This window comes from Bos mutus, chromosome 21, assembly GCF_027580195.1.
Source record: "Bos mutus isolate GX-2022 chromosome 21, NWIPB_WYAK_1.1, whole genome shotgun sequence".
In the NCBI taxonomy this organism is placed as follows: Eukaryota; Metazoa; Chordata; class Mammalia; order Artiodactyla; family Bovidae; genus Bos; species Bos mutus.
In genome coordinates, this window is record NC_091637.1 from 4506901 (window position 1) to 4518732 (window position 11832).

Consider the following 11832-nt stretch of genomic DNA (forward strand, 5'->3'; position numbering starts at 1 on the left):
AGGCTCCTCCATCCATGGGATTTTGCAGGCAAGAGTACTGGAGTGGGGTGCCAGGCCAGCTAGCATGACATAATCAGAGAGTCCTCAACAGGAGTTCAGAAGACAAAAAAAAAAAAAGGGTTTTTCAACTGTTGGATGATAATGTCTTCAGTTCTATTCTGAAATATCTAGTGTGAGGTTAGTTAAGGGGCCACTCTCCTCAAAAAGGAAAAGCAGAGATGAACAGCCTCTCACTAACCAGGGACAGGAGCTGGCCCCCTGAGGGTCATATGTTGCTTTGGGGGTAAGTCATCCAAACTGTTCTGTGCCTCAGTTACCTAACCTTATAAAAGGCTAGTCCACTCTGAGTATGCAGTAGTACTTGCTGCCCAGGAAGTGCAGTGGTTCTGAAGAAGTCAAGGAACTGCATTATACAAAGAAGCAAAACAGGTGTGAGTCAGGCAGGGACTAGCTGGGCTGAAGATGACCCTAGAGATTCATTAATTAAAATCTCTGTTTGGGGCATAGTTGAAATTATCTTGACAAATGGGGGGGGGACTGAATTTAAAGAAGTACTTAAACAATTTAACATATGGCTATTTACAGTTCTTAACATTATAAGTTTTATTTCTATATTGTAATATGTCATTTTACAACAGTGAGCTATAAAGATATAACTAGAGATCTCTTATTATTTGTTTCAGTGATCATGGATTTTAGTTCTCTAAATGAAGAAGTGAGGTATATAATTCTCTCTTGTCCTCAGAAATCATACTTTTTAGCATGTTACCTTGTTGGGCATCCTTTTAATCTCTAGTGAGCTGTCTCCATCCCTGCAGAGACTTCTGATGCCCATTTTGAGTCAGCTCCTCATGTTGGTCCTGCCTGCTTGTAATGGCTGGACATCTTTGTGTGACACTGCACAGTTAAAAAGGTTGAAGAAATAAAAGGATGAAAATCTGACTGAACACTGTCAAAACACATGTACAATTGTTATTTAATAAAAGCAGATTTTTCTAATTGGAAATAAAAAAAAAAAAAAAAATTCCTCAAATGAACCAGAGTCAAAGTCAGGAATTTGCTTTTCTCAGCAAACTTCCAGGTGAAATTTACAGCCACTCAGGTTTAAGAACCATTAACCTGGAGAACATGCACCCACACTAGAACCTGAGGGACACCAAGGTTTTTATTTCTTCCGATTGCCTAGAATTGTAGAAGAAAGTAGGCAGCTGCACCATGGCCCCCTGACTGGCTATTGGCCCAGAGCATCTTGATTTAGGTTAGTCCTCACACAGACATTTCCCAATTAAAAGCATGCCCCAAAGGCTACCAGTAGTGACACTGAATCCTCTACCACAGAGCTAGAAAAATATCCAATCAATGTAATATCCAGAAGTAGAAGGAAAAAGGTGCCATATTTCCTTGTAATTATGGGTTTTAGTTTTATATAAATATATAATATATATGACGGCAGCCCACCAGGCTCCACCGTCCCCGGGATTCTCCAGGCAAGAACACTGGAGTGGGTTACCATTTCCTTCTCCAATGCATCAAAGTGGAAAGTGAAAGTGGGATCACTAAGAGTCGGATACAACTGAGGGTGTCCGACTCTTAGTGACCCCATGGACTGCAGCCAACCAGGCTCCTCCATCCATGGGATTCTCCAGGCGAGAGTACTGGGTGGGGTGCCATTGCCTTCACCATTATAATATATAATAGATATCAATTAATATGTGTAAATAATATATATTATAATATAAATAATATAATAAGGTATAATATAATATAATTGATATACATTTTATATATATTTATTATACATGTTATATATTATATAATAATATTGTATATTATATATTATGTAACTATACAGATTATATATAATAATGTATATTATATATATTATATGAAACAGATTATATCATTTATATTATAATATATACAATTGTATATTATTATTCATGTATACATGTATATATGTATGCAATATATACATTGTATATATACACAATATACATATTGTATATGTATATATATTATATATATTATATAATTATATAACATATATAATATGATTATATAATATATCTAATATATTAATATATAATATACATATTAAATATATTATATATATATAATATTGTATGTATGTTATATTGTAGATTATATATAGTATATTATATACATCATATAATATTATATTTTATTATATATATAATATATAAAATATATAATGATAATATATTATATATTTGATATATAATATTTATATTTATATGATATATATAATATATACATTTATTATATATAATATTATATAATATATATAATTATATGCATATAGTATATATTATGATATATAATATATATCATATAATAATATAATATATAATATACAATTATATATATGATATATTATACATATAATATATTTATTATTATATTATATTATTTATTTATTATTTATTATATATGTGGTATTATATATAATATATTTATTATTATATGATATGTTTATTATTTATTACTGGTATTATATTATGTATTATATTATATTATTGTTATTATATTATTATTATTATTGATATTGTATTTATAGTACTATCAGATCAGATCAGATCAGATCAGTCACTCAGTCGTGTCCGAGTTTTGTGACCCCATGAATTGCAGCACGCCAGGCCTCCCTGTCCAGAAACAACTCCCGGAGTTCACTCAGACTCACGTCCATCGAGTCAGTGATGCCATCCAGCCATCTCATCCTCTGGCGTCCCCTTCTCCTCCTGCCCCAATCCCTCCCAGCATCAGAGTCTTTTCCAATGAGTCAACTCTTCACATGAGGTGGCCAAAGTACTGGAGTTTCAGCTTTAGCATCATTCCTTCCAAAGAAATCCCAGGGCTGATCTCCTTCAGAATGGACTGGTTGGATCTCCTTGCAGTCAAGGGACTCTCAAGAGTCTTCTCCAACACCACAGTTCAAAAGCATCAATTCTTCGGCGCTCAGCCTTCTTCACAGTCCAACTCTCATATCCATACATGACCACAGGAAAAACCATAGTCTTGACTAGACGAACATTTGTTGGCAAAGTAATGTCTCTGCTTTTGAATATGCTATCTAGGTTGGTCATAACTTTCCTTCCAAGGAGTAAGCATCTTTTAATTTCATGGCTGCAGTCACCATCTGCAGTGATTTTGGAGCCCAGAAAAATAAAGTCTGACACTGTTTCCACTGTTTCCCCATCTATTTCCCATGAAGTGATGGGACCAGCTGCCATGATCTTCGTCTTCTGAATGTTGAGCTCTAAGCCAACTTTTTCACTCTCCACTTTCACTTTCATCAAGAGGCTTTTGAGTTCCTCTTCACTTTCTGCCATAAGGGTGGTGTCATCTGCATATCTGAGGTGATTGATATTTCTCCCGACAATCTTGATTCCAGCTTGTGTTTCTTCCAGTCCAGTCCAGCGTTTCTCATGATGTACTCTGCATATAAGTTAAATAAACAGGGTGACAATATACAGCCTTGACGTACTCCTTTTCCTATTTGGAACCAGTCTGTTGTTCCATGTCCAGTTCTAACTCTTGCTTCCTGACCTGCATACACATTTCTCAAGAGGCAGGTCAGGTGATCTGGTATTCCCATCTCTTGAAGAATTTTCCACAGTTTATTGTGATCCACACAGTCAAAGGCTTTGGCATATTCAATAAAGCAGAAATAGATGCTTTTCTGGAACTCTCTTGTTTTTTCCATGATCCAGCGGATGTTGGTAATTTGATCTCTGGTTCCTCTGCCTTTTCTAAAACCAGCTTGAACATCTGGATGTTCACGGTTCACATATTGCTGAAGCCTGGCTTGGAGAATTTTGAGCATTACTTTACTAGCATGTGAGATGAGTGCAATTGTGCAGTAGTTTGAGCATTCTTTGGCATTGCCTTTCTTTGGGATTGGAATGAAAACTGACCTTTTCCAGTCCTGCGGCCACTGCTGAGCTTTCCAAATTTGCTGGCCTATTGAGTGCAGCACTTTCACAGCATCATCTTTCAGGGTTTGGAATAGCTCAACTGGAATTCTATGACCTCCACTACCTTTGTTCATAGTGATGCTTTCTAAGGCCCACTTGACTTCACATTCCAGGATGTCTGGCTCTAGGTCAGTGATCACACCATCGTGATTATCTGGGTCATGAAGATCTTTTTTGTACAGTTCTTCTGTGTATTCTTGCCACCTCTTCTTAATATCTTCTGCTTCTGTTAGGTCCATACCATTTCTGTCCTTTATCAAGCCCATCTTTGCATGAAATGTTCCTTTGGTATCTCTGATTTTCTTGAAGAGATCTCTAGTCTTTCCCATTCTGTTGTTTTCCTCTATTTCTTTGCATTGATTGCTGAAGAAGGCTTTCTTATCTCTTCTTGCTAATGTAATATATTATATTATATATATGTATATTATATAATGATATATATTATGTATCATGTATTATACATAATTATATCATATATATTATATACATATACAATATTGTATATATATTACAAATAATATAATATAATAATATATTACAATATTGCAATAATTACAATATCACAATTTTACAATATTGTAATTAATAAATTGTAATTACTTGTTGTATATTATATAATATACTATGTAGACAGTATAGTATACAATATAATTTATTGTATATTATATTAATAATTGTAATTAATTATTGTAATCAATATATTACAATATTATATATTGTCTATACAATGTACAATATTGTATATGTATATATACATAATATATATGATATTATTTTATATATATTATATAATATATGTATTAATAAAATATATGTAATAATATATATAATAAACATATATATATAGTATTCATGATGAATTCTGAAAGACCTCTCCTCCAGCATTAAGCAAAGGACTTGTGTGCCTCCCTCTCCCTTGATTTCAGCCTCCACTGACATATACAGTTTCCTTTGACACTTCAGATCCTCAGTTCCTGCAGCATAAATAAAATTAGAACAGAAAGACAACCATGGCTTTTAGTTTTCATATGTTATTCAGTCAAACTTAGAAATTTGTCCTCTATAAATGGACAGGGAAGCCTGGTGTGCTGCAGTCTGTGGGGTTGCAAGAGTTAGACGTGACTGAGTGAATGAGTGACTGAACTGAACTGAACTGATCCTCTCTAAAAACTTCAATTTAGTACACAGTTTTAGTTGTATGGGAGAGTTCTTCAACTGCCTGAAGAATTGACAAGTCTATTTGAAGCCATTACTCAAGGTTAAGAATGATTCCTCTCATTTATGAGTGACTGTAAGTCATCCCCTCCCCTTATCTGCCCAAATATTGACTTCTCCACATCAGGAAGAGAGCTTGTGAAGTAGAAAACAAAACATTCCAATTGTATACAATTTTTGACTGTCAAGAGATGACAAGCAATGTCTGGTGTTCACTGAAAGCTCATTTTGTAACCTGAATTACATGGAACAAGAAGATTCTCTCTTATCGTTCCTACACACCATAGCTTTTTTACTGTCTGCTAATTAGAAAGAAAAGAAATCTGTTTCTCCACAAGTTTATATAAGTATTGTTTAACATTTGAAGAATTGTATACAATGTGTGTGCATATATGCTCCAAATCAGCAAAGAAGTAGGCAGAACAGGGACTTGAAATGTCTAGTACACATTTGAAAAAATGCTGAATCTCCCTTATCAGTCATCTGAGAAACACAAGTTTTGAAAACTGAACTCTAGTGTTTTGTTTTTCCATTAGATTTGCAGAGATTGAACTCTCCACAGCAGGGATGGGGGAGCAGGCATGGGGCACAGCATTATTGTGGACAGGCATAATCTATGCTTATTGCTTGATTCATCTCGAGCTGTCCTTGATGCATTTCATGATGATTTTTGTGTTGTTCTTGTTGTCTGCAGAACTATTCTCTCCTTGACATGAGGCCACCACCACCTGTAACAGTTACTCTAAACAATTCCGTGTACTGGCAGGAATTAGAAGATACCTGTGTCTATGAGTGTTTGGATGGCAAAGACTGTCAGAGTTTCTTCTGCTGCTATGAAGAATGCAAATCAGGATCTTGGAGAAAAGGACATATTCACATAGACATCTTGGAACTGGACTCATACTCACGGGTCTTTTTCCCTACATCATTCCTGCTCTTCAACTTGGTTTATTGGGTGGGATACCTCTATCTCTAACTCTTCTTCCAGGTGATAAGTGAAGAGCATTAGACTCTCCTCTAAACTTTCATCGTCCCCAGACCAGTAGTGACTAACTGGAGTAGCAAGAAAAGACACTGCTCAGTTTATCTGAAATACATCACTTTTGAGCAGTGTAGGAATATGTGGCAGATATTTCTATTACGTATTTCAAACCCACAGATATATGCGTGTGCACACACAAGTTAACTGAGTGTTAAAGTGATCTTCTTGCTAATCCTTTGCTGAATCTGTAGCTTGGTGATATTTATAAATGTGTTTTGGATACTGGAAGCAGTTCCCAATTTTCTTTTGTGAAGAAATCTGTGAAACGTACAAGCAAATATCTGAGAAGCTCTCTCAGACTCCACCCTTTCTGTATTTTTACTTGGGCCCTCGGCAGCACTGGCGCCCAGCTGCACAGAGTCGCTGTTGACTGAGACACTCATGCTGACGTCAGCCACCGGCAGCCTGAGTTCAAGTGTGAACTGCAGTGAGTTACCACCCAGTTCCTCTCTCTGTGGCCTCTTTGCTCTGTCACCACCTTCACTGGTTGGTGTACTTTTATCTAATAACCTCACCCTAAGTTTGGAAAGGTTATATCTGTTTCATCCACAAGTGTTCAGTTGAGGAAACAGTCTGATTTTCAAAATTCTCATGTTGCTGAAGTCAAAGAGGTTTACTATCTCTGAACATCATAAGTTCAACATTTTATCCTAAGAATTGTGTTTTACTAGACCAAGAGGCAACCCCAGAGTATACTCTATTATAGGTTCAATGATTATCTTTACCTTGCAAAGAAAGGTATATAGCATTCACAAGCTTTGGTTTTGAAATTGTTTTCCAGAGTGTGAAAGAAATGTAGATAGAATTTTTACAAATTTTTCTTAGTGAATATTAACTTTCAAGTCAAATCAATTTTAGATGCAAAACAATGGGTCATGGCTATCATCAATGATATATTTTGATGAAAAAAATTATTTTATATTTTCGAATAAGGATAGGTAGCAAGATGCTAAAGGAAAAGAAACCTTGAAATTATTACTCTTTTGATATTTTTATAACACAAAGCAAAACTTGCTTATTGATATTAGTTCTTTGTTATAACTGGATGCTAGTATGTACTTCACAAGACTCTTCAGAAGCTTTCCACCATAGATAGGGGGAAAAAGTCTTACCATTAGTTTAACAGATGCTTTGCCATTATTAAAATTTTGGTACTAACTCTGCTTCTCATCTTTATCACATAGAAAATTGAATTTGTTTTATTGGAAACCATATAATTTTATTTTAATTATGTATTGTGCATACTATTATTATTCAGAAAAAAAGGTAAAACATTATGCAGGAAAAGTATATAAAAGTGCTAATTCATACAATTTAATGAATGCAGACCAGACACAGAAGACATGGGAATGGAAGAGACCAGAAGAGTTGAAATTAGATGAGTCAATTTTTATGAACATCAAGTGAATGCAAATATATTGATCTTTATCACCCGATTTTCAAGGAAAAGTCTATATAATGTGAGACATTGAGTTACTTCCTGTCAACTCCTTCCATGCCTTTTGATTTGATACTTATTACATAGGCCACAAACCAATTGGTTTTTATTTTGAAAGTCCAATTTAAAACACAAAAAACAGTAAGTATTTGTGGAGAAACAGGTTGAATCTATTAGCCCAACAGAAATTTCTGTGCTATTGGAGACTTGTACCTACTAGCAGTCTCGTCCTATCTCTCAGGCATCAACCTCCCACTCACTCAACAGCAGGGAGGGGTTCTGGAGGTGCCCTGACCACATCCCACCAGAGGAACTAAACACCCAGGGAGAGCATCCCAAGGTTCTTCTACAAACACAATTCTCAACTTTATAGCAATATGAAAATTTCAATTCATTATTTCTTTTTTTAAAAAGTTCTGGAAGGAGCTGAATTTTTCAGTGAAATTCTTGGCAGAAAAATAACTTAAAAACATTTTTATCGCATATATTAAGTCCAACTTTACCTTAAAAATTTTTTACTGAGGCCTCTTATTTCAAGGCCATTCAATAATTGAGCATCATTGGCAACTCTTATGAAATTTTAAGTATAGGATCATCTGTGTTTTCTGAATCCAACCAATCTCTCCCTCCCAGTATCAGTCATTCTGCTGATCTAAACACACTGGTTTATGGTTCCTTTTCCATGAAACAGAACATTCACCTCAAGAGAGTGTAACAGATCACAGAGCCTAAACTGGATTTCTGCACATCTATCCACTACGGGATCTTACTAAGAAGAACAAAAGCATTCCCTGAGAACACACCAATGCCTGCTTCTCTGCAGCTTGCCCATTTAAGTTCTCCTTATTGATCCCAGCTCCCCAGATAAACCATTTCAGTCTTCAATAAAGGAAATTGGTATGTACCTCACACAGGTGCAGAGCTCAGGGGCATGCTTTTAAGTAGGTATGAGTTTACTTTATGGAAGAAGGAAGAGGATGAGCACTGGGATAGTGTGAAGGGACTGTATCACTCTTTAACTGAAGGACTCTCTTTCACCAGTATGCTTGGTTAGTAGGGTATGTATGGTGAGCATTGTGCAAGACTGTTCACAGATACTACATCCTTACAGCTCCACCCAGATTGCTTTGCATGTAGAATGGGGAGTGATATTTGGTGGCTAGATGGCAGCTGTAGGGAAGTTGAGTGACCTGCATTTCAAAAGTGCTACTGTGCTCCTCACTTTTAGAAATGCTAAATTAAGGAAATGACTGTTCCACATTTTGACAAAAAATTCTAATTTCTGACCACCATACCTCATACTTACAACTGTGACTGTCTCTATTAAGCTGCATCTAGGCTGGACAGAGAAAAAAGAAATTTAACACCAATGGAATTAGAGCAAAATGCATCTTCGGATCTTAGAAAGTTTCAGTTTCTGCAAAGTCTGAATACCACAGGCCAGAACACAGACTGTCACATACATGACTGAGAAGGACAATATAGCTATAACTTACTCTGGACCCAGTCAATACTGTCCCTAATTTACCCAGCATATGCCTTAAAATAACACATAAATCTTAAATTACATATATCATGTAGATTTTTCATGTCCTGTGATCATATATATCTCATGCCAGATTTTACTTATCATTTATGAATGGTGAAGACAAGATTTCTTTATGTGCCCAACAGTTTTATCCTTAATTATATTATCAAATCAATTAAAAACTAAATTTTTGTGGACTCTTTAATTGAAGCAATGCCTTTCCTTTATGACAAAGCATTTTCAGGCTACATATGAGAAATCGGGGCCAATCTAAGAGTCAGTGCAATTTGCGCTTGAGATAGAATGTGAGTGTTCACTTAGAACCTTCACACCAAGTCTTTTTACCTGGTCACAGCTTGCTGTAGTAAAAAGGTATAGACAGATTTTTTTGTTCCTCTGCAAAATATCACACTCTGGAAGCAAGAATGGTAATTGATAACCCTATTTTGCATTCATGGATACTTGCCACAACAGGGCATTCTTTATTAAAAGGGCTACGACTCAAAACAAATACAAACCTCATTTTTATCCATTTATCTTGGCTGCCAATAACTGAAAACTTTCTGTGGTTTCCTTTGAAGACTTTAAGGACTCTAACTAGTCTCCAGGCCATTATACTTGCTATACCAAACCAGTGCTCTCAAAATACAAACATTTTTAATTCTCTCCACGATCTTGCTACTGTCTGATGTGTTCTGAAATTTATATACATATGAAATTTCATCCTCAATTTCTGTAAAAAGACAAAATGTGAGTGACGAGATAAGGATAATCTGATGCAAATGCACGCTGAAATATTTACTATTAGACTTCAGAACACCATCACATTTAAAAATATTCAGAAAGATGTCTGTAAATAAGAAAGAAAGAATTAGATAGTAAACACACTGTAATGTGAAACTCAAAATTTTCTGTTGAAGTCCTCTTCAAATTTCCCAAAACTGAGGTAGTGTGTAATCTATACATTTTTCCCCTCAAATTTGCCTGTAGAAAACCTTCAGATTCACGCAACTTAACAGTACTGCCACAGTGTATAATCATATCCAAAGACCAAAAGTAAAAGTTCAGGCTAAACGACCCCTTCTCAAATTCTTTGTTAACTTACCTTTTACTGTAAAAACAGATTTCTATGATTATGGGGATAAAACACCGTAAAAGACAGAAATAAGAGTTGAGATAATAGGTAAACAACTTAGCCAGTCATATCTATGGAAAATAAAACTTTGGCTTTTAAAATAAAATATCTGGTAATCTTTGAAGAGCAGCCATTAGACATTCTCACTCCTTCTTTTACAATTTCTTCTGATTAAAACTTAGCAATTCCAGGATATAAACCTAGCCTAGTTCTATTTACAGAGAAGGCAATGGGACCCCACTCCAGTACTCCTTCCTGGAAAATCCCATGGACGGAGGAGCCTGGTGGGCTGCCGTCTATGGGGTCGCACAGAGTCGGACACGACTGAAGCGACTTAGCAGCAGTTCTATTTAGATCAAAAGAGAATGTTTCCTACTTTCTTTTCAAAATGTCTAGTTAAATGATGCTTTCGTTTTTAATGTTGTCAATGAAACATCTTAAATCTCATTGCTCTGCTCACAGAAAAACCAAAGTTTAGACTGGTTTATATCAGTCCTACGGAGAAGGCAATGGCACCCCACTCGAGTACTCGTGCCTGGAAAATCCCATGGATGGAGGAGCCTGGTAGGCTGCAATCCATGGGGTTGCTTAGAGTCGGACACAACTGAACGACTTCACTTTCACGCATTGGAGAAGGAAATGGCAACCCACTCCAATGTTCTTGCCTGGAGAATCCCAGGGACGGGGAGCCTGGTTGGCTGCTGTCTATGGGGTCACACAGAGTCGGACACAACAGAAGCGACTTAGCAGCAGCAGCATATCAGTCCTAAGAGAGTAGTACATTTACTAACAAGTCTTCAATGTTTTGAGTTAACTAAGCCAGTTTTTAAAATTGTATTATACAGAAACATGAGCTAGAAAACAATTAGGTAGATATAACACAGGAGCATGCACACAATGCCCATGTACACTCACACATAAAGCAACATATTTGAATGTGCCATTCAGGTAATGAGAGGGAAATGTAAAGTTGTTTTTCTTGAATTAATCAGATCATCACCTACCTCTACCACCTTGAGGTTTGTTTTGTTTTGGGTTTTTTTTTTTTTTTTTTGGCATTTATAAGCCCAACGCAACATTTTCTCAGCCCAGTGGACTGTTCTACAATGTGAGGATGATAGTGGTTTCTGCAGGGAAGGATGGTCTCTAACTGCTGAACAGTTTAAACTGTGCAGGTTGGAAAGTACAGTGAAGATTGATTGCCAATAATGAAATCCCCCAGACTGAGAAGGTGGCTGTTATATTTTCTCCTTTTCCAGCTCTTTGAGATTCTTTCTTTTTCCCAATAACCACTTTTCCACAAAAAGTATTAAAGCTCTTATTTTCCATTAAAAAGCAGAACTCAGTGCCAGACTGATTTTCAGGAACAAATGATGAGCACTTTAATTTGGTTCTTGTTTACTACAGCAGATTTTGTTTTCATTGGCTGTTTACAAAAGGAAGGATTTAGGGTGTCAGCTTTGTCAATTGACAGGTGAA

The 11832-nt window shown here is 35.8% G+C and overlaps 1 protein-coding gene across 1 annotated transcript in view; it reads left to right on the forward strand.

The window, feature by feature from the left end:
* The window catches only part of GABRG3 (gamma-aminobutyric acid type A receptor subunit gamma3), an 839241-nt gene extending 829645 nt beyond the window's left edge, over positions 1-9596 (forward strand). Inside the window, exon 10 of the mRNA XM_070358244.1 lies at positions 5905-9596. Within this exon, the coding sequence (XP_070214345.1) occupies positions 5905-6186 (282 nt within the window). The 3' untranslated portion in view covers positions 6187-9596. The remainder of the gene's footprint in view (positions 1-5904) is intronic.
* Positions 9597-11832: the final 2236 nt, after the last annotated feature.